The sequence below is a fragment of the Siniperca chuatsi genome, linkage group LG11 (genome assembly GCF_020085105.1).
Source record: "Siniperca chuatsi isolate FFG_IHB_CAS linkage group LG11, ASM2008510v1, whole genome shotgun sequence".
NCBI lineage: Eukaryota > Metazoa > Chordata > Actinopteri > Centrarchiformes > Sinipercidae > Siniperca > Siniperca chuatsi.
Window position 1 is genome coordinate 8,303,409 of NC_058052.1, and position 24,475 is coordinate 8,327,883.

The 24,475-nt window shown below is 40.5% G+C and overlaps 1 protein-coding gene across 1 annotated transcript; it reads left to right on the plus strand.

Annotated features, from left to right (window-relative positions):
* The first annotated feature begins 315 nt into the window (after positions 1-315).
* Positions 316-23,756, plus strand: si:dkey-192p21.6 (uncharacterized protein LOC565246 homolog). Its single transcript, XM_044215300.1, has 18 exons — positions 316-747; positions 1,082-1,176; positions 2,565-2,686; positions 3,669-3,787; positions 5,478-5,547; positions 5,650-5,716; positions 7,734-7,816; positions 10,777-10,853; positions 11,861-11,891; positions 12,002-12,162; positions 14,696-14,808; positions 15,090-15,211; positions 15,923-16,046; positions 16,162-16,248; positions 17,187-17,264; positions 20,990-21,060; positions 22,164-22,276; positions 23,234-23,756. The coding sequence occupies exons 1-18, from the start codon at positions 648-650 to the stop codon at positions 23,413-23,415; spliced, it is 1,815 nt and encodes a 604-aa protein (XP_044071235.1). The 5' UTR covers positions 316-647; the 3' UTR covers positions 23,416-23,756.
* Positions 23,757-24,475: the final 719 nt, after the last annotated feature.

The window sequence follows — 24,475 nt, forward strand, 5'->3', positions numbered from 1 at the left end:
ATATATGTACACATATTAAATGTGAATTTAAGCTTCAGAATAATATTCCACTGTTAATGATGTCTCTGTTCAACAGGACAGCAGATTTTAAAGCAAGCTCTGCTCTTCAGCTGACTGGAGTTCATGTCAAAGGTTAATGAGCTGCTCCTGTGAGATCGCCCCGGTCAACTATCTGTCACAGCGAGCGCTCAGGGAAATTAACTGGTTAATGAAATGAAAAGAGAGAGAGGATGTGACAAGTGATCTGCATTTAACGGTTGGCTAGATGGGGAAATGGGAATGGTGCTTCAGTGTTTTGGTTAGAAAGGAAGGCAAGCAGTGATTTAGAACAAAACCATTAGATTGGAGTCAAATGGTTGTATAAATTATCTTTGTAAATGTGGCTTATCCCTCTGACTTCTACATTAATACACACACTTACTCATATAAGTTTTTTAAACATGTGAAGTGTCTGTTTTCACCATCCATTCTTATTTTATTCATCATCTCTACCACAAAATTGTGGACTAATTTTGCCCCAAAAGTTCTTTCAAATATATGCATCACCAGCAAACCAGATAAAAGGAACCACCAACCACGCATGCATGCTGCCCTTTGACCGCTTTTTATATTGGTGTGAGTGCTATAAAGATGAGTAGTGGAAGTGGATGTTTTCAAGTAGCAACATGGAGCCCAGGAAACTGCTACAAACCAGTCTAACTTTGTTAATCCTTGCAACCAGCAGCTATGGAGGACACTTAAAACCAGGTGAGTCTTCTAGGATTCATTAAAGGTGGATGTGGATCATTCTAGTGTTCAGTCTTAAACAGGCATGGAGTCAAAAGTGTTCCTGTAGTGACTATTTGACGTGGGATTCTACCAAAGCATAGCTACAATCAATGTTTGGTCTCCATAATCATGGTTAAAATTCAATTATAACAAATGGACAGTAGTATGAGAACTTACTCAGTCAATGGTATTGAGTCAGTGTTATGATCTTAATGATGACAGTGATCTGATACACCCTTCTATCTAATATTTATGATGTACCAAAAGCTTTTGTTTACCAGCTGTAAATCAGTGCTGTTTTGAATTCATGCAGGGCCTGCTCTGAAAATGGACCAGGCTTTGTTAACATTTCATAACCAGCTGGCAGAACAAGTGCAGGTCTTCTACACGTCAGATTACTGCTACAAGGTAAAGAATATATATGCTGTCTCTCTGTTTGTCCCTTCCCTCCTTCTATCTGTTTCTCCAGGTTTCTCTGCTTGTTAAGATATGAAGATAAGACAGCAAGTTCTCCAGAAAGATATATACTTTGGATTTGGATGTGTCAATTTTAAAGTTAGACACACTGACAAGTTTGACATTCATGTTTCTCACCCAGGTCTTTCCAGTCACTAGAAAGGTTAAAGGGGTGCTGCTGTGATTTAGCATTGGACCCTCCATAAGTTGGGCGACTCATACGAGACAGATTTTTTAAAAAGAATAGTGAAAATCTGTGATAGCCTGACTTTTAGTGCCTGTTATGAGCCAAGCTTCAAAAACACTGGATCCTACATTTTCCATAAAGCAACACAAAAGTATCTTTTATTAGACCTCCCCTGCCTGGTAATTGCCCACATCTTCCAAACCCCACATCTTCAGTTTGTAATCCAGTCTTTCTGTTAAAAGTCGAGATACACCTCATGTCATCATCAGGTTTAATTCCTCAGATTTTGGAAAGCTCCCTTCAGAGTCACAGAAGACATTATCCAACAACTGTTTCAAAGGTTGTGCAGTACTCCTTATAACAAGTAAACTGGCCTTCATGTGTAATATCGGTGGAGTGCCCCTTTAATGGATTTTTAGGGTGCAAGAGAAAAGCAAAGTAAATTAGTAAAGTAGTAAATTTAAGGCTGATTAAATCTGCTATTTATCTGTCTTTTTGTGTGTAATTTTAAAAGTTGCCTGATTTTCTAACTGTTTTAGCTTGTGATCCTTGAAAATAAATTAATATATTTACTTGTGAGCCATTGTCACAAGTTATAGTCTTACTGCGCACATAAGTTTTTGACAGTTCTATTAGAGAAGAGTCATTTTTCCTTCTTAAATTGTTTCCATTGAAGGATTTTTAGAGACATGAAGAGAGGAAATCCTGTATTTCACAAGGAAAATCAGAAAAAATATAATTTTGCAAGAAATATATATTTTTCTTGCTTATCTTATCTTGACAAGCACATTGTCTTCAGTGAGTCCTTTGTACTGCCCTGCACATTGCCCATTTGCACCTGTGGCATATGTTCATTTTCCTTTTTTACATATAATTCATTCCCCTTTCTATTTATTTTTTCTGCTCCTTATTTTTCACACTAGTCTTTTAGCACAACCTTAGGAGTACACCACCCTGCATTTCACTACACATATTACTTGTGTATCTGTCAAATAAAACCTTTGAATCCTTATACCTTTAATCGGCATGACCCCATCAGATTTGTCTTGAGATGTCTTGGGGTCCCAACCATTGCTCTAGACTACAGACTTTCTGATAGTTTTAAGTACAGTCAGCGTTTTAAGTCAGTGTTTCACCTGTTTTTACTTCTCAGTGTGTGTACCAGCGTTTGCTCACTTTGAAACCCAACAGAAACAATGCATCTGCGATGATCAGCACTAAATTCACTCTGACTATGCGCGTGGAATCACAGACCAGGAATGCAACTCTTTGCAGGTAACAAGTTCAACATTCTAACAAAGCATCAATAACATCAAACCAGCTGTTCATTTCACCTGCGATCCTCAGAGGTAGAAATGCTGATTTGTTTCCTGTTTACTCATATTAACTCTGCCTGTGGGAGTGCATTGCTGTTGTTTCCAGACATAATATAGTGTGGTGGCATCCGATGATTGCATCAGCAGTCCGCAAGATTATTTACAGGGATGAGGGGAGTAATCCTGACCTGCTTTCTGGACCCGAGTGATGCCCTCCCTTAAACTATCTCGCCGGGTATCGATCAGGAGCCTTTTTGGGGTTAATAAGACCTGACATTCCAATATTGATCAAAAGGGCTCATTAAAGCTTCAAAGCTGCATGTCCTGTGGAAACCTCAGCGGGGATGTTAACTGGAGGAGACAGTTGCCATATTTATAAACAATCAGGACTGACAAGACACCGGGGCAGAGTTTTCCATTTGGGGGTCACCTGTAAACATGGTGCCGGAGATTCGGTTGCAACATGACAAGCTCCTGGTGCTTTTTCTTGCCCTCTCAGAGGTCTGATCTTGTGCTGCCTAGATCAATGCTCAGGTCTCTAACCAGACTGTGCTGCTATTGATTTCCTTTTCCCCTTCGAAAAAACACTCCAAGTGATAGCTAGTATGTCATCCCAACAGTGGATCAATGTGAGCTTGTAATGCATGTTTTCTGGAGCCTGAAACTGGAGATGTTGAGAGGACAGAGGGATGCACTTTAAGGCTGCAGACACTAGGTGGTGCTCCTGAGCTTCATACGTGTTGTAAAACCATCAGAAGGAGGTAGGAAGACCCATTTTTAACAGTCAGGTGAAGGGGAAAACAGCAGCTGTGGATGATAAAAGTCATTTAGTGTATGCTTCTAAGGAAATATCATTTCAGAGGGGATCAAATAAAAGTAGCCTGTAGTTTTATGTGCTTTTAAGGGACGTGTGTCTCAATATTTCCCTGTTTTGGATGCAGGTGGAGTCAGACATATGGAGAAGGTGGCCATTACTCTGTTTGGATCCAGATGTCAGAGGCCACCAGTAATCCCAGCTGCACTCACACTGTGGATAAAAGACCAAACAATGCATACCTGCGTAAGTGCACGACACTGAAGAAGAATACAGGATGATGAAAGTGATCAGTCGCACAGTTTTGAATAACTGACTCGGAGTGAGCGTGATTGCTTTGGTGAGACAGAGTGACAGTAAAAGGACCTGTGTCCACTCTGAGGCCAAACCTTTGATCCACTCTCTACTTAACTGAGTCAGCAAAGAGGAGAATCACTCGGCTTGTCCACATCTACTGAGCAGTAATTCTCATCCATCTCTGGGGACATGATGTGTATTGAACAGATAAGACATGCTTTCTTGAAAACGGATAAAAGAAAAGCTTTTCTGTTTGTTTTGAAGGCCTGGCTCCACGCGTGGAGGATTGTGGGTAATACATTAGGGAGTGTGGAAGGATTAGGGCGTAATGGGATTTTGAAAGCGTCACTCTCCATAATGCACACTCTACTTAACAATATTGCAGATTATGTTGTAGATCAGACTTTTAAGGCCAAGTAGCCATTATCCGAGCAGATACATGGTCAGTGTGACTGCACCCCTCACAGTATGATGAGCTTCCATTAGCTCCACAGACCGGTGATTATACAAACTCCCCATAGGACTTGCTCAGCTTAAGTAATGGTCTGGTCAGCAGCTCAAGACAGGTTAGAGTTGCCCTGTTTGAGAATTTAAAAGTTTACTTCAGCGTCTCAGATTGATTAGCCGTGGGGCTTCATGAGGTCATTTGTTGGGTGCGGTATTCTTCAAGGATACGTTTCTGTGCGGCTGCTATCAGATCCACCCTTTAATCATGTTAGTACTGTATTCTGCATTGTACCACAAACCACAAGTCACCTGCTGAGGCCTTAATTCTCACAAAGAAATCCACAATGTCGACTGCTATTAAGGGTTTGTTTGACTTCGATGAAATGAACTTAATCTAGTTGTTTTGAAATGCCTCAATTCAGTTTCTGTTTTTTCTGGCAACAACTGATAGAGTGAGCATGGCTGTTTGCAGAGATCTAGTGTTGTTTCACTTCATGTGCTGAGAGCTTTATGGTGTTTTTATGAGTGGACTCCAGAGATGCCATGACTTTTCCAAGGCGATTAAGTGACCACTCTTTGCTCAGAGTGGATGTCATAGTGTGGATTCAGCTCAGGTTAAAATGGCTTCTTTTTGTTTGTTTTTCCACTAAAGACAAACACTACACATACTGCCCCCTTATTTGCTGTGCTTTGACGCAAGAAAACCACACGGATATCTCCTGAGCTTGCGTGTTATAGTTTTATAATAAGTAGCACAGCTGTAAAATGTCTCTCTATTCTTTCAATGCTGCTGGTGCTGCTGGTCCAGCTCTTTCCCTCTGTCTTTGTTTTCTCAACCTTGTTCCAGTGTAGCCTTACATTTTCCTTTTCGGACGCCTGCAGGGTTAGATTACCCAGAGTGATTGAGATGAGTTGATGGACCAAGAGTTTTCCATTAGGTCCTTGTTTGTCACTTGAGGGATCCCCTTTGACACTGGTTGACTGACAGAGAGCCACAGGGGAGTCCAAAGGCGAGTAAAGCAGACTGTTTGGACTGGTAATCAGGCCTTTTATCCCCAGTCAGATCCTATTCTGATAGAGATGTACAGTATAAAGCTCCTGACATGGACTTCCAGACAGAATTACGATGTAGGGTGGTACAGTCTGATTACACAATGTCCATTAGCAAACATTTCTTTTTCTTATTTTCCAGCTCTTCTGGTGGCAGCTCTCTTACTAGCCATAATCGCTCTCTTGTTCGTTGTGGCACCCTACATCTACAGGTACCCATGTGTTTTTTACATCATCCACAATGAAAATATCATTCTGCACTGATTACTCTTCCATCAGAACCAGGCAGCCCAAACTTGTTATCCCATTTACAGAAGGCGTTGTACATCAAAATTTATTAAGACCATTTGCTGCCAAGGCCCACAGTACGCAGTGGATGATGTAAGTAAAATGCTGCTTCTAATGAATGCATTAGATTAATATCTTAATAAATGCAATGAGACAACGCAGATGCATGATTTGATTGATTAGATTTAGATCAATCATAAACCAATCAAATGAGTGCTCAAGTGGTAGTCTCATCGAGCTACTAAGCATCACAATATGTTCAAGATGCACCATTAAACCCACTATTTTGGTCATCAATAATGTGTGTATGATAAAAATGTATGGAAACCTCTTTCATACCTTTGTTTGGGGTCTTTATTGCTGAAAAGTCCTGTTCCTGTTTCTGGAAATTAAAGTATTGAGAAGAGCACAATAGCAAGTTACTGCACCAATTTTATATCTTCACTGCAGCACATGATTGACTTTATGCTTTTTTTTGTAAGCCAAAGTCAACATTGCCTTGATCACATTGCATTATTTTCATTGGCCAGCTATGCAGCCTGAGATGCATACCAAAATTGCTCTGAGACTCCAGTCATCAAGTCGTTTGGGAGAAACTAATGGAATGATTGATACAAATGTTAGCAGAGCCGATTGTACAGCAGATTTACATGGAAGCGAAAGAGCATTGTATCCGTCCAATCATCATGCTTGATGGCAGGAGCTGCTGTGTATTTTTGGAGAGCATGAATGGCTCCTCTCATTCTTCCAAGCAAGACGTCTCTGTCTTCCATATGCTGTCTGGATGGCATGCAGATCCATCATAACATATTAGTGCTGGTGTCTTCCTGCTCTGGCTCTTTAAACGGCTGCGTAGAGGCCAGTGAGTCAGGCTAATCCAACTGAGAGGGCAACAGGCCAGAGTCATCTCAATGCAGCCTTCACAGAGAGAGGGGAAAAGAGGCACCGCCACACAGCACAGAGGATGACCCAGGACAGAGAGATGCCCAACATCATTTTGAGGAGTTCTGACCCATGTGGCACTTTGGATTTTTTGGTTTTGTCAACATTTTTACATTTCAGAACAATTATAGTTATGTCAAATCTTCAAACAAGTTTGCATTACATATATATTGTTTGTGGTTGCTACAAGTTTATGACAGTGTTGCCATTTTATGTATTTTCAACCTGTCCACTTTTTTTATTAAAATGTTAAACTACAGAGAGTACACAAAATAATGTGACCACTTCAAGAGAAAGAAATTTAGTTGTAACGTAATCATAATTAATCACTGCTACAGAAGAGGGTCATTTTTAACTTACTGGCAATTAGCAGAACTTGTCAGCTATTAAAAGAGGTCTTGTAATCAGCACTTTGATATGTAAGTACTCAAAGCAACGTGAGGCAACTAAGAAGGCTTCTAAAAGACAAAAAAAAACTAAATTATTTAAAGCCGCGCTAATGAATTTTTTTATATTAAAATGTGAAAGTGCTCAGTCATAGTGACGAACCTGCAGAGAATTATCACCAGACTCAGCACTACAGAGAGCGCTGTAGTGTCTTTCCCACTGTACACTACGTGCCCAACACCTAAAGACAGACAGACAAAGTTAGCAGCTAGCTAGTGTGGAGCATTTAGCAGCTAAAGAGCCAAATATTTTACTCAGGAGTAAGTGGAGACCAAAACAGAGCTAAAAGGAGAGTGAATATTGGACTTACATTCATCGGGTGTCCAGAAACACGACTCCAAATGAATGCTAATGTTGCTCTGTGTCTGCTAGATGTGTGATTAGGCAAGGTTATGCTAATACGTTTGCCTCAACAACTTTATGAGGCCATCAATTTTGTGTTTACATTTTGTTCCTCTGCCCCCAACTGGCCAAAAGTTAATATTGCTTTAATATGTTAAGTCGAATAGTCCTGAAAAAGTTCACAAAAGCAAACAGAAATTAACTGCAACAACAAAGAGAAATAGCACGAAATAGCAAGTCACAAGAAACAACAGGGATTTAGCTTATACATACAGTAGCCATAATAGTGAGTTAGCAAATGTTGCTTCTTGCCATACAAGCTTATATGAAAAGCCAACGTTCTGATATTATTTTGTCTACTCCCTAATTGTTTCTACAGGATGGAGGGCATGCTTGTGAAGCTGAGCACAATACCAATAAAGCTAAGCCGACACGTCTGCGCTCACTGGACACTTTCCGAGGGTATGTACGCCATCAACAACCATCCTGTTTATCAGTCTATCACCACATGTGGCTGGTTCACATGCTAATTCTTTTTAGAGCTGTCTGAGGAATGATGAAGATCTACAGGTCCAGCATAATAAATAATTACAGGGGTCACAGTCTGGCCACATGCTCCCCCAAGCTTTTGTTATCAGGCAGTATAGCTTTGGGCATGATTTCTGATATCAGTGCGTCTCGGGTTTGGAACAGTGTGTTTCTGTTGGACAGGAGTGATGCATGTGATTGAATCTGGGCTCCCTGCTAGCCTTAATTGTGGCCTGGGGGTAGACACAAAGCACGCCTCTCTGGAAACAGGATGCTGGTGTGGCTTTGACCTCCCCCTTGCCAAATAATTGATGTAATAATACCGTCAACATATCAGCACACATCCACACGGCCATAGATCTCCTGCCAAAATGGAGAGCATGAGGAAATCCAGCAGCACAGAGGCAGCATCCAGCAGACGATTGGCATCTTCTCCACTTGTGGCTTCCTTTTGGATGAAAAGCCATCTGAAATCCCTGTGCATATGTGCTGAATTGAAAATACCACATCGTTTTATTTAGTTTGGGAGCTGAATTGGTTGAGTATATTTACATCAGAATTTGCAGAAGTTCAAGGAAAGCATACATTTCGATTTCATTTCCCTTTAGTTACACTTCCTGCCGCAGTCCTGTTCAATCTTATTAGCTGAAATGTCACTCCGGGGGTTACAGATACTTGTCACATATTGATATCCTGATTGGTAATACTGGAAATTCTCATACCTGACAACACACTTAATCAAACTGTGACTCAGCGCTCAAGAGTAACGCTGTGTGTGCCTCCTCGGCCCTGTGACTTATGATCCATACCCCTGATAAGTAACAACTTTCTACAGAGAACAGACACATCAGTCATCTGCCATAAATGCTGAGACATTTCTGAAGGCAAAAGGATTTTCTTCTAAGCCGAAAGGTTTTTCTGATCATTGCTCAGACTCCGCTGACATGATATACAGAGAACAGTAGGGTACGTGGCACGTTAATATTTCTAAAAGGATTTGGATTTTAATCTTGTGCCACACTGCTAAAAGCCTGTCACTGGTTTCCTTACTGTTGAAAATCGCACCGTCAGTAGTTAGCAGTGCTATACAACAGAGGGAACAACTATTACAGCAAAACAATGGATTGTCAGGTCCATTTAACACCAGGTGGCTGACTCATTCATTCTCATTATTTTGACTAAGCTCCAAGTTTTCCTCCGATTCAGTTTCAGATATGCTCTGAAGTTTGCCCACAAAAAAAAAGAACCTTGGCATTTCCACTCAAGTAGTAATTTATTATGACTAGAATGGGTGTCCATGTACTTGATATGGCCAGCACAGTAGGTAACTCAATACTCTGCAGTGATGGAGTGTAACTATCCATTTGCAACGGGGAAATGTTCTAAGCTAATACTCTAATTGGTAATGCATGTACAGTGATTCAAATCAAAGAAGTCCATAAGCGTCTATCAGTGAGTCATAACCACTTGTCACTGCTGCAAGAAAGACACGTCTATCTGTAATCTCTTAGCTATAAATCATGAACACTGATTGCCAGACATGAATTAAGTCTATTACTGAAGTGACAAATGTTCATTGGAGAAGGATTCACAGGGATATTTACAACTTAAACCTGATTAGGAACCAAGAAACAAGCCTGTGGTGCTTCCACCTGGACATGATCTTATATTAACTTTGGGGCAACATGATCAGTGATCTCAGCACACATAATATTAATTAAGCACTTATAGTTTCCCTTAATCATAACTAGCAGCCACTAGTGTCACATGTGTGTAGCATTTCTACTGTAATCTGCCTAAAATGGAGCTTGCATTCAAAATCAAACACACACAGTGTTTTGATTAAAAAGACGGCCAATAAGCCCTGATATTGCAGTGATTTTCACCGGGTCTCATCTGGCTAGTCATTTAACCTCTGTCTTTGTCACTATGGTAACTAATGGATATGTTCGTCACAATTTAAATGATAGCCTGCGTTCATGTGTGTGTGTGTGTGTGAGAGAGAGAGAGAGAGCGAGAACGAGTACATGGACACGTGCAGCAGGGTTTACTCTACTTTAATAGCCCTTTTGAGATGATAGTGGCCGATTAAAATCTTGTATCAGCAGGTTGGGGCTAAAGGAGCAGTAATGGCTTTGGTGCACCTCTTAATTGAATCTAGGCAGAAAAACAAGAGGAGGCAGAGGTAGATACAGTGCACCTTATCAGACTGTTTTGTTCTTAGAGGTTGTTCTAATCTTGTTATGGCTCTTAAAGACCCCCTCATGATATTTTTTTCTATTTGATTAAATAACACATGAATCAAAAGCATAAATTCAAGTATTTAGGATGGTGAAAGGAGCTCTGCAGACGTTTGACCACGCAACCATTTACATTCCCCTGCAAGTTTGTGTTGTGTAATGGCCCCCACCCACTTTCCGACATGCAACGCAAACACCTTTTTCTCTCCAATGTCTGATTCAGTGAAGCACTCCATCACGTGTGCTGTGTTTCAGCAGCCTTGGCCAGTGCTAAAGTATAAAGTGTATCATATATTAGACGCAAAGTCTTTAGTCAGCACTCCTGCTTGAGGAGATCCAGAGGACGAGTGTTCATTTCCTGAGTGATTCATAATGCTTAGATTGCATTACCTTGCATTTGGAGTGTGACAGAATAAAAAGCCCCTCCTCAGGCCTCTTAAACTTCAATTCAAAAGTTAATATTGTATCAGATGTATTAGTAAGATGGTAAGAAAACAGTTATGGATATGGATGTTTTATTTTGTATTTCGTGTATTTATAACAGTTTACCCCTAGTTCCATTATTCACTCCACTGCATGAAGGTTAATCCCAATTATCACTGATTTTGCATTTACTTATAGCTATAGTGCTTACTCGTTGTACTGTCTTTGTAGGTTTTCCCTGACAGTGATGGTTTTTGTGAACTACGGTGGAGGAGGCTACTGGTTCTTTCAACATGCACCGTGGAATGGTTAAGTATAAGACATGCACAAAAACACAAAATAAAACAAAAATAAGAGTTACACTACAGCTTGTATAGTACAACCTGCACCCTTATAATGATTTGAAACTCCTCTCTAATTGTGCTTCCCTTCATCTACATCTGCCATTTAAGTAGATTTAATAGCTGAAAGGACCAACAGCTCACAGTGGTCCGTCTGTTTCATGGAAGGAGCAGATACTTCCAGTATTAATGTACGCCTTCTTTCACATAGAGCCAGATACAAAATGAATGTGTGAACTCAAGGCAATCATTCAATGGCAGCATTCTCCTCATCATGTCTGCAGCATTTTCTGACCTGTTGTCACTAATTGTGATGAATGCAGTCTCAAACCAAACACACAGGATGCCATTTCTCATACAAGCCAAATCAAAGGCATAATCCATAGATTTTTATTGTTATTAACAACCAGGGAGGAGACGAGAAGGAGGGGGGATGAGTGTTTAAATGGCAGCTGGGAGAATATGGGAGGGGGGCATTGAATGAGTGGTACTCGCCACTTCCAGTAGCCACTCTTGAGGTGCCCTGGAGCAAGGCACCTCTGACCCAAAGAGACAGCTGAATCCCTTTTCCCCAGGTTAATGAAAGTTAAAAAAAAAAAAAAAAAAAAAGCGAAAATGTCACTGCAACTTTTATGAAATCCATGTCATTGTTTAGGGGTGTTCTCAATTTAAATTTTATGCTCGCCTCTTTGCCACAACTACAAGGGTGTATTGATTTCAGGGGTGGTTTGATTAATCTTCTCTTTGCTGCAGGGCCGCTGCTGTCACAGGAGTGTGGATATTTATTCACCTTTTCAAAATGGAAAGTTAATGACAGGAGCAGCACTTTAAGGACATAACATTGTTCTTAATTCACCTTGTAGTCATTTGGGATTGCAGAGATTAGAAAAGGGCAAGAACTGTGAACTCTGTATAATGGCATCAATTTCAAGTGTGTCTATTGATATTAATTTATGCCTCTGGATTTGTTGCAGGTCTAACCGTGGCAGATCTTGTCATGCCATGGTAGGTTTGGTAGGGAACAGAGAACAGTCAGACATTTTCACATACACTAATATGCATATTTTTGTGCATATATACATGCTTTTATAGCATAATACTGTTGTATTTTTCAGGTTTGTGTTTATTATTGGGACTTCGGTGGTGTTGGCTCTCAGATCCATGCAGAGGAGAGGAGTTAGCTGCCTGCAGCTGCTGCGCAAAATCACCTGGAGAACAGTCGTCCTCCTGATGCTCGGCTTCTGCTTCCTCAACTACTCTCCAAGAGACGGACCACGTAGGTGCAAAATCTAGCACATGATTGTTAATGGAACAAATACATTATATGTGGATGGGGAACACTGGGGAAATTATTAAAACACAGACTCTGGCGTGTCTAATAATATGTCCACATATAGCATTAGCACCACTGGAGAGAAAAAAGAGGCTTTACTTGTTTTAATACACCCATTCATCAGAAAATGCAGCATTATGTAGCATCAAACAAGTTTGACACAGATTCTGTAACAAGATATTTTCAATATCCATTCCATATTATGTCATATAGACCTTCAACAATTAGTCAATTAATCAATAGGTCAATCGACAGAAAATTAATCTGCAACTATATTGATAATGGATTAATTGTTTCAGTCATTTTTCAAGAAAAAACGCAAAACATTTGATGCTTCTACCTTCTCAAATGTGATAAATTGCTACTTTTTCTTGTCTTTGTAGTAAACTGAATTGTAGTAACATTGTAGTAAACTGAATATCTGGGTTTTTGACTGTTGGTCGGACAAAACAAGACATGTGTTAACATTAGCTTGGGTTCTAGGAAATTGTCACAGGCAATTTTAACTGTTTTTTAATGTTATAAAACCAAATGAATAATCAATGAATAAAAGCAGACTAATTGATTATGAAAATATTTTTTAGCTGCAGCCCTAATGTCATACAAGATAGGAGTAATATATAGCTTATATTTGGTATGTTCATAATATGCACAACGCTAAAAGACAGGTGACAAAGACAAAAATGTTATATGTGTTTAGATCCAGATTTGTGATAAAGCCAAAGCCGCAGGGCTGTGTCGGGGTTAAAGGAGGGAAAGCAGGCTGAAAATCCCTGTTTCATCGTCCACCTGGGGATGCACAGGGCGCCCTTCACACATTAGCCATTCCCAGTGATAATGGACTTTCCTGGGTGGATGTCTGCGTAACTGGGTTAACAAAAATATTGTTATTGTGTGTGCAGTCTCAAAATCCAGCACCAGGGGACGTTTAACAGAGGCAGATTGAGCAAAAACAACCGCTGTGGTAATGGACAATTACAAACAGATAGTGTTACACCCTTCAGCCCGATGCAGCTGCTGTAGAGGCTGCTGCTGGAGCTGATCATAACAGCACAGTGACTTTTACCATACAGTGCAGCTTTGCCCTCTGTCTCCAAGGACATCCTCTGCAGTTCAGTCGCAGGGTTTTATCTAATAAGAGAATTGAGTCATATCAGCTCAATATGTTTCAATGTCAGACGAGACAGAAGAAGGTGTTAACCTTTGACATCAACTATGAGTCATTTCAAATGAACGCTGCTAGATGTTAGATGTCGAAATCATCGTCAAAGCACTGTTAAAGACCTTGAAAGTCCAATTTTACCTACACACCTACACACTACTTTGTTGGTTTAGAAAATTATAAAGCACTTGATTTAATGGATTCCATTACAAAAATGCATTGTGGTCAAGCTAAAAACACGTCTGTTTCTCTTGATTCCTTAGAAGTTGATGTTTTCGACATTAAGGTGACATTGTGTTTTCAAGATGTTATCTCTGACCATTTGACAATGGTTATTCTTTTTTGGATGGTGACAAGTTACAAGAAAAGATCAGTCAGATGAAGATGTGGTCAGAAAGTCGGATTCGAATCCCTACTGTTGCGAGAAAGAAAACTCTTTTTGAAAAGTTTTTGACTCAGCTATTTGCTCTACTTTCTGATGGCTTTATTCATTTCTGCTCACTTCCGCCATTGACTCGTTATTTTATTCAATCTATCACTGAAAGTGCTCAGAGATGGAAGTAGAGAGCAGAGCTTTCACTTCTTAAATGATATTGAACGTCGAAAAGGGTCTCAATTGCACACAAAAACTACATAAATTGATCTGAAAGTGAAACAAAAGATGTTACTGTTTCCTGCAGTTTGCCTTAAAACTGTGACTTTCAGGATGTTTTTTATTTAAGTGACAGTTTTATTGTGGGGCAGATACAGTAAATTATCTTGGTGGGGGTGTAACCTGCAAAATTAACAAATGTGTCATAAGTAGGAGCTTCCTCTTTTCCTGTGAAAGAAGAGAGTTCCGCCTCTTATTTGATTTGTCCAGATCAGTGATTGGGATTACACTGTTTTTATGGCACTTTGTGCGGGCGGCAAAGAGGTTTTCAATTAACTAATGTGGAGATTACCATCAATCTCTCAACCACAAGCCAATCCTATCCTCCCCAATTTGTCGAGTCTGAGAGATAACTGGGAATCTTTGATTAGCTTCCCACATTCTTGACATGTCCATATTCTGAAGGCTGATAACAATTTCCCAGTGTGCCGTTCCGTCCATCATCCTCCATCAGGAAGTAGTAGTAGTGGAATGATTGAGAAGATGTTCTCACGTCCAATATTATTAATTTCCTGATTTATAATTTGCTCAAATCAGCAGGAATAGCTTTACACCACTGACTTATATCTGTACTTGTACCTGAGTTTTAAGTTCACATATTCATCATTGGGTGTTAAGGCACACATGAGGGTTCATGCTGTGTGTTGTTGACTGCGTTCTAGTGTCCTGGTCCTGGCTGAGGATCCCTGGAGTGCTGCAGCGTCTGGGCTTCACCTACTTTGTTCTGTCTCTCCTGCAGACTTTCTGGTGCCAGAAAGAAATCCCACTGAGAGCGGTGAGGTGCTCTGTCAAGTTCACTTTAGTCTGTCATTACACACCAGGGAAAAAAACATTAAAGAAGTCCAACCTGGAACAAAACATTTATAAATAGCTAATTTGCTGTGTGCACCTTGGATTCCTGGGTCAATTTTTTTCCGTTTAGTGTTGTGTTTCTCTAATTGCTGGGATAACTGGCCAAACATAAATAAAGTTTGATGTTAAAAAGTGTCAAAAAGATAAGCAGTTTTGTACCTTAAGACTACTTTACATTAACAACATGTGTACTCTGTGATGCAGTATCACTGGTGGAACCCTGTCCAGGATGTGGTCCTTTATTGGCCACAGTGGCTGATTATCATCCTGCTGGAGACTCTGTGGCTCTGCATCACTTTGCTCATGCCTGTGCCCAACTGCCCCACGTAAGTCCAAGCAAGGCTCCCACTGTCATGTAACTAACCAGAGTCCAATCTACTCATTAATCCACCGTACACACACCGTACACATACGCTAAAACATGTAAATTTCACCCATCTCTCCCTGCTGAGATAATCTTCAGTTGGGGCTGTTGCGCTGCAACTGAGGTGTTAGTGTGCACCTTGTGTTGCTGGTGTTATGAACCGCCGTGATTTATGGGCCTGCGGTGGATGCTTCAGAGGGCATAATTAGCCAATCTCAGTCTGTCATGTGCAATAAGAGGAGCGGAGGCAGAGGATCCATCTTCCTCGCTCTGTGTCTTCTGCTCAGTGCTGCTTTTTGTGTTTTTTCCCCCATTTCTGTGACCCTGCATGGCATCAGTGTTAGATAACTGTGAATTCAAATAGTAGCGCTTTTCCCCACAGCTCTTGTGTTTTTTCCAACATCTGATTCGTTTTGAATTTTTTTGTGGAATGTGAGGATGTGTGGTGAACATATATACAAAGCTTAAAAAAGAGATGATCTGATTGCCGTCAGATCGAAAAACCTGCCCGAGGAGCTTCTTTTGGTTAAATCTGTCTCATGTTCCTAAAATTCATTAGAGCCTTGCATTTTGTTTTATTTTTTAATCCTTTATAATCAGTTTAGTTACTTTTTCAATGCTATGAAATGTCTTATTCTTTTAATACCGATAATACTATATTGTTTGTTATCAGAGGGTATTTGGGAGCTGGTGGAATCGGTGATAACGGTCTTTACCCAAACTGCACTGGAGGTGCAGCAGGATACATTGATAAATGGATGTTTGGTGATAACATGTACAGATACCCCACATGCAAAGTAAGGCCTTGTTCACACACCATTCATTATTTTATCTATCTAGTATAAAACCTTGCAGGTGGAATTAAAACCATTAATACAACCTTGCTGGCCCTCTTCTTGTTGCTTTTTCAAGGAAATGTATCACACCACGCAGCCCTTTGACCCAGAGGGGGTTCTGGGTACAATCAACTCCATTGTCATGGGATTCATGGGGATGCAGGTAAAATGGATCATTTATTTCTCCTGTATGATTCAACAAGTGGTACAAGAGTATTTCTAATAAAGTGTCCATATTATTCTGTGGTCATTATTTAGTTCCAGATTTCCAATTTTCTGGAACAGGAGTAATGTTCTTCATGATACTGTATTTAAAGGGTCTACTTAAAGGGTCAAGCCAGCCTTTGGTTGGTTGGTTTTATGATATCTGAAATTTCATCTGTGATGCTCAACCCATTTTAAATTCACATTTGAAAAACTCCAGAGTAGAGTAGAGTAGTTCCAATGAAAACTGCTGACAGCAAATAACCTGCAACAGTACTTTGAGCAAGCAGAATTCCATTCACCTCCATTGTATTTGAATGGTAATTTGGCATTTATAACAATTACTCCATTTAACATTCTGCTGCTTTACCAAGAGGGTCAGTTGTAATCAATGCTAAAATGTTTCCTGCCTAATTTTAAGTGCACAGCTGCCCTCCTATATTGACAAAATGTTGTCAAAAAGTGGGGAGAGAGCTTTTGGTCTCTTATAACCATTTGTGTTGTGGGAAGTTGCCATGCAAAAGCAGCCACATTGCTCAATTCCCAGTGGGCGGTTAGCACTGAGCCCTTCAGTCAACGAGTCTTAGACAACATGCCAGGTGTCCGCTGCCCTCCTCTGTGTTCGCCCATGCTAATGTCCTCAGCTGAAACATATTCATCATCACCAAATTAATCAGAGGGTGCGGATGACTTACACCCCACATCTGGCTCAACAGGATAGGAGAAATGTGACCGCGACGTCAGGGACACGGCATTGACACTTACATCCCAGGCCTATTTGGTTACCCAAGGGCAAATACATAGACAAACCGGTTGGTGTTTACATGGTATTTCTCATTAAATGTATGATTGAATGAGTTGTGGTGACTGTGCTTATCTCTGCCTCTTTTTCCACAGGCCGGGAAAATTATCATTTTCTACAAGGGGATGAACATCCACATCCTTTGTCGATTCCTAGTGTGGGCCGTTATCCTGGTACGTTACATCAAGGGGGAGGTTTTAAACACAGCTGGTAAAGTAAATGAATATAAAAGTCAATTGATAATGTAAAAGCAAGGCAACAAATCACTTAAAACATCGTCCTGCTTCTATGACTCACACAGAGCTGAGCACTTTTACGGTCTTGCTGTTTTACTTCGCCTTTGCAGGTAAATTCTGCAACGTGTTTTCCAGCCACTCGGGTATTAGTCATAGCCGCCAAAGCCATTCATTAGTAGGACTTCAGTAAATTTAAACAACATCCAAGTGTGGCTGTGTTTCCGGGCAGTCGTGGGTATCCTGCGCCTCAAGGGGATACATACTGTCTCTCATTGCCTGTGTGCCTCACATGAGCTTTTAGATTAGAAGAGTTGTGCATACAACTTACAGGCTTCTGCAATCAATTCATATACCTGTGCACTAAGTCTAAACAAACATTTACAGACTAATCACATGACAGTATGGATAAAGTGGTAAAACAGAAATAAAGTCCATTCAAATCCAGAATAAAAAGATACATTTCTTCATGAATCTGCTCAGATAGCATTTGAGGTCATATTTGTTTTGGATCTGTGCTCATTCTGGGTGGTCTCAAAACACAATAAGAGGCAAGCTGGCCTCTGTTTCATTTAGAGGGGGAATGTCGCCCACAGGGAGAAGCATATGTTATACGAGATAGCCCATTTTGCATTTCTAAACAGGAGGTTGTTAGTCTGTTCTAACGAGACTGACAGATATCCACGCAGAAAGGCCAGGCTTTGCTGAACTGTGCTTGGCCACAGTTTTTATGTACGTACAGTGAGATGCTGCAGAGATGTAGCTCGTTTGCAAAACGGGGTTAGTGGGAGCCTGCATGCTGTGGAGGCAGACATCCTGAACTGGCAGTGCTGTGACCTGGAGCGATGATGGAGCTGGAGGAGCTGGCTGCATCACTCAGCCTTTGAAATCCAACTGTGCAGGATGAAAAGAAGGGGCCAGTAGATACAGCAAGAGAAAAACACACAGAAACAGTAACAGATCCCATTAGTTTGAAGTTATGTTGCTGTTGTACATTACTGTGTCTTTTCTGCAATTTTAAATTCTTCAGACTAGTATGTGTAACTGTTTGACCAATGTGATTAAACCACACTGAAGGTTTTAAGGAAAAAAATTCATTCATTAACCTTTGTCTTATCAGTACTACATCTGCCATGTAGGTTTGTCACTTCAAGTCACTTTTATTTGCGCAGAGAAATATCACATCAAATATGTCAATGGGGTTTTCAGGCCCACAGTAGCAATGGTTCCTCTTCAGCCCATAAAAGCAAGAAAAAAATCCCCCCAAAACCTAAGCATGTAAGAAAACAGCACGAGGAATCTACAGCCATGCTAGCAGCTCTGTGAGGCTGCATTTAGGCACAACAATGCTTTGAGCTAAATGCTAATGTCAGCATGCTAACTTGCTCACAATGACAATGTTAACATGCTGATGTTTAGCAAGTATGTTTACTATGTTCATCGTTATAGTTTAGCAAGTTAGCATGCTAACATTTGCTAATTAGCACTAAACACAAAGTACAGCTGAGGCTGATGGGCATGTCATTAGTTTAGCAGGTATTTGGTCACACAAACCAAAGTATTGGACAAATGAAAATGTCGACCTGATGATGGTGTTAGATGAAAAGTCAGGAGGATCACCAAAGTTATTACAATTCATCCTGAGGGGAGCATCAATGTCTGTACTAAATTTTATGGCAATCCATCCGATAGATATCAAGGTATTTCACTCAAAACCACAAATGTTGACTTCATGGTGATGCTAGAGGAGAAGTCAGTGGATCACCAAAGTCTTTAAGATTCATCACCTGGGAACCATGAGTGTCTGTACCAAATGTTGTGCCAATCAGTCCAATAGGTGTCAAGGCTTTTCACTAAAAGGAAGTAAGGGGATGTCTGTATAAAAATTTCACGATAATCCATCCAATAGCTGTTGAGATATTTTAGTCTGGACCAAACTGGTGGACAGACAGACAGACCGACACTGCCATCCCTAAAAAAGGCAATTACAAAAACAACAACAACAGTATCATAATCCAATAGGATTGTAATAGGTCCAGTATCACTGTACTAAATCCAATATAAGAAGTCCGACAAATGTGTCTTTTGTGTTTGTGAATCAGGAAAAATCCTGTTTATATATGTGAAAATCAATTGAAATTCTGTTGTGAGAATTGAATGTCATTAACCTCAATTCTTAAATGACAAATCTCCCCATTATGTCTCCTGGTGTTGAATCTTATTGACTATCATTGTGGAGCAAGTGACTGGAGGGAGGTGAAATAAATTAGATCCATTTGGCTTCTCCCAGAGGCACAGAGTGATAAAGTAACACATGACGAAATAAATAAACATTAGGCTTTAATGTTTTTCCACTGTATCTCGTGGTTCACCAGTTAATGCTATATAGATGATGTGAATGCTACTCAAAATTATGATGTTATTTTCAGGATCATACAGTGTTTAGTGGTGGATCAATACAGGGACTTAAAATCCTGGTTAACTGAAATAGAGAATAACAATAAAATAGATTTTCTTACCTTGTAATGGTTGACAGAGAGAGCTGACTTTTTTTATTGATTTTGTGAACAGATTGCGACCATGTGTTAAGTATGAGTACAGTTTATTATCGTCCCACGTGTTCTGCTTATGTATATTTGCTTTGGTTTCCTCTTTAATCTCAGTAGCTAAATCTATTTTTAGTCCCACAAAGTTTTTTCACCAACAAAGAAAGCAAAATTAGTTTTAGTGATTGGCCTGCTCTTGATATTGACTTTTCTAATACGATTTCGCCTCAGAGGGGAAGCAGGAGGCAGAGCTGAACTGCCTCTTGTTTCAGACATGTGCTCTTGACATTAGCAGGTTTCCTCAGTGGAGGAGGTAGCTCATTTCTGCACGCACCCAACCACAGGATTTGATATTATGCACAGGAGGTTCACAAAGAACCAGAAAGTGTTGATACAGCCAACAACAAGCAAGGTTTTACACCACAGTTCACTGTAGTGTGATTTCTATGGCGGATTGATATTCAGGGGCGGCCATGCATCTTCCTCCTAATAAACAACAGCCCCTGTTAATTAAAGTCCAACGATCAGGCTCCAGAAGTGAAAGATTGAAATTGAGCGATTGCCCCACATACCAGCCCCATCCCACATCCTGCTCCCCGGATAGCCTGGAGACTCAATCTAGCCGTGGCTAGGCTATTTCCACACCATCGATTCTGTCATCTATACACATGATGGATATCCACCTAACAAGCATGTTTGGATTTTGAGCCTCTGCCCTGGGTTTCATTGTGGAGCACAAAATGTTTCCTCAAGTATCTAAATCATATGTAAAGGTAAATTGATGAGACAATAAAAGCTTTTATTGATGTAGAGTTCATCAGATCGTGCACAGTTCCTCTGTATCGTGGTTGATAAAGCTGTGGACAACCAGGCCTCAAATGGGTGTGCCTGTAGGTGGCTCTCTTTGAAGAGCACAGCATTCCAGTGTGGATGATCAAATTGGTGTGTCTGCAGTCCGATATTGTGTGTGTGACTTGATGGACCTTGTTCATCCGACTCTCAGATAATCGTTTAATCTGCAGGACTCGCTTGATTCTGTTGGCTCACATTTTAGCAGCCCAATACAGATTGCTTTATCGTCCTCCATCGATTTGAAATCTGTTTCATTTCCACCCTTAGGGAATCTCTGCAGGCATCCTTTCTAAGTGCACACGAGACGGAGGATTTATACCTGTCAATAAAAACCTTTGGTAAGTGCTTCCTGACCCTCTAAATCCAGTCACTTTTCCTCACAAAAGAAAGGATGGGTTTCCAACAGGCACAAATCAAGGCTGCTAAAACACACGTTTACTTACCTCTAACAACAGCTACGACTGTAAATAATCACCCGGGCTGTCAGGAGTGTGAGGTGGAGCGGTTATACATCCTCCCAACATGATCACTCTTCCTTACGGCCAGCAAAATAAAGGGTGCTTTATTTTCTCCACCCCAGAAGTACTCACTACACATTTTACCAGCACTGCATGATGGAATGGGATCAGGCTCTGGGAAAAGCATCTATATAACCACGGTGTAGTCTAACTGCTCCCAAAATATCATATGCCTTTTTGGAAAAACAAGCCACGGCATCTTGATAAATGTTTGTAATGATTTTGCATGAAATACTGCACAATTACTACCTCAGACATAGATTACTTTATGACCTGTGCATTTGTTCGACTGCCACATTCCCGTTAATATGATGTGAATCATTTTAATGTTGCAGCAGGAAGAATACCATTTCATCTGTGATGTGTAAGCAAATTCTTCGTGATGTTCCACAGGGGCCCCCACTAACGCTGCGCTCATCCCTCGCCATTACCTGCCTGGCTTTTATAGGCAGTTCATCATGCACAGGTTATTGAGCTCTTGAGTACGAGTCCCTGCCTGGATGTCTAGAAGTAATTAACTCCCAGCCAAGAGTCCTTTTTGGACCCACTTCAGCTGAGATAAAAAAAATAAAAAAGCCCACTGCAAGGAGGCTCTGGGAGGCAGCCATTTTACATCAGATGATATTACATCAAACATTCTTGCACTTAGGAGCAGACAGGGACATGGCTGGCTGGCACAGCTCCATGGAGCACGTGCCAAGGATCCACTGCTGATGCTTTAGACCAATCCAGCAAACTGTCCCGCTGTTTGTTGGATTGGCTCGACACCCCTGGGTGTTATTTATCTGCAGTACAGGATTGATAGACTCTGTTTTTTTACACCCTTGTTCACACTGTACTACTAACATTTTTTGTGATGCCCAAATGTACAGAGTTAAATGTTGCTGTTGTTGTTAAATGTTGCTGATGGTCTGTTTCTCCAGGTCGTTGTCCTATGTGATGTGTATGGGCTGTTTCTCCTTCCTGCTGCTGGGAGGCATGTACTTTATCACTGATATGAAGGGCTGGTGGGACGGACAGCCATTCATATACCCAGGTACTGTTTATTCACAAATCAAAGGGCTCAATGTATTATATTGGTGTATATGCTTTGGTTATAATAAAAAACCCAGAAACATGACTGGCACATGATTGCACACCTTGAACGCGTTGAAAAATGCATTTCATTTCCCAAAGCGGCTATAATTAATATTTGCTTATTAACAATGGATCACATGACTACTTGTAGTGATGAACCCACACAGAATATTAACTTGACTCTGAAATTCTAATCAGCTCTATTGAGCGTCTTAATGTCTTTCAGCTCATTGTTTTGGTTTTCCAGACAGTGACTACTGTTTTGGTTCAGTTTGCTCGGTAACTGCTTTGTAAATAGGCAACTGTTTGCTAACAAGTGTGCCATATCAACTTTAAAGATGATTATATAAGTGTTCTGTTTACAGCTTGTTTCCGCTGCCACAAAGTGGCCAAAATATCAGTTAATGCAGGTTTAAAGGAAAGTTTTGGTATACTTCAACCTGGGTCTTATTCTCATGATTGCAGCCATTTTGACAATGCCTAAAGCTAAACGAAGGTACCACAAAACAGGTAAGCAGTCCACCAGAAGCAAAAAGTCCAAAAGAGCAAACTGAAATAAAAGTCCACCGCATCAAGGGAATGGTACAAACCAAACTGAGAAATAATCCAAAACTCAGTGGTAAACACAGGAACCAGGATGCTTGATAGACTTAAATACACTCAGGTGAGGGGAGATACCAAGACATGAGGCAGACCACTTACAAGGAAACTAAGGAAAATCAAAACTACGAAGCAGAGCAGGACATGGCAGTATTCACATTCACATTCACATCACACACAAATTCACATTTTCAAAATTTCCAAAACAGAGGTTGTGAGTGCAAAGTAGCGTCACTGATGAAGAATAATAATCTTTAAAACAGAGCAATCCTGTTCACTAACAACTTGTGTTTGTCTCTCCTCCTCTCCTCCTCAGGGATGAACTCCATCTTTGTATATGTTGGCCACTCTCTCCTGGGTTTCTACTTCCCCTTCAGCTGGGAGATGCGCTTCCAGGAGAGCCACTGGGAGTGGCTCTTCCAAAGCCTGTGGGGAACTGCACTGTGGGTACTCATTGCTTGCCTGCTGTACAAGAAGAAATTCTTCCTCAAAATATAAACCAGGATGATCATCTGTCCCTTTTTCATTCTGTAGATGTCATTATCTTATTTTTCAATTCTGAACAAATACTATTCATGGTAAGATGATTATAACATCTGTGGAAATTTTGATCTCGCCTACTGTTCTTGGCTTAATTAGTTTAGTTTTCAGTGATGTACAACCTACCCACGTACATTTGAATGAATTGTACCTATGTTAATATCCAAGCCATTGTAAAATAAAGCAGCTCAGAGGAAGTGCTTAAAGTTTTTATCAAACATAAGCTGCAACACAGTGAAAAAAAGTATGAAAATGTTCATCCATGAAACCCATTAAACCACCACCCAGTTTCTATAGAAGATGTCTGATCCACTGTCAGTGTTGGCTGATGAGGATTTATTTGATGCCACTTGTTTTGTGCACTGAATAGACTGATTAAATCAAATATACTGAGGTGGTACTTAACAAATTAGGCCGAGTGATTCCACTACACAACAGGCCAGCCATTATGAGTCTGTTGCCATGGCCACTCCTTCTCTTTCTGTGTATGTGTGTGTGTGTGTGTGTGTGTGTGTGTGTGTGTGTGTGCTTCTACCATCTGCTGTCCGAGTGACAGTACTTTAATAGGGGTCAAAATGCACAGCTCACAGAGGAGTGTCATTAATGGGACCGAAACCTCTTGCACTCATTGTATTAGAAAATCAGGGAAATTACACAAATCCAATTCATCAGAGAACAACGACAAGCCCCCTCATACAGCCTGAGCCCGTTACATGTTTTACATTTTACATATTTAACACACAAAGCTACTTACCTACTGAAACAGGGTTTATTTTTACTCTTGGATTATACTATTTCTACATGGTTGACAATGGTTTATAGATATTTTTGGAGAATGTATACATGACAGTATTGAACACACTCAGATCAGTGTGCCTTGAGAATCAGGTCAGGTGGTGTGTAGATCATGAAATGACCATCTAGTTAATGAAATGATAACGCATCATGCTCTTCTTCCAGAGTGAAATCATATTACACACTCCTCAGAAGCCGTAATAACATTGAGTAATAAGCTGTA

Bases quoted from the DNA above. Each gene is read 5' to 3' on its own strand.
- si:dkey-192p21.6 (XM_044215300.1), top strand. From the start codon at position 648: ATGTTTTCAAGTAGCAACATGGAGCCCAGGAAACTGCTACAAACCAGT. The intron at 7,817-10,776 runs GTATGTACGCCA...CTGTCTTTGTAG, and splicing joins TCACTGGACACTTTCCGAGG to GTTTTCCCTGACAGTGATGG. The intron at 14,809-15,089 runs GTGAGGTGCTCT...TCTGTGATGCAG, and splicing joins AAGAAATCCCACTGAGAGCG to TATCACTGGTGGAACCCTGT.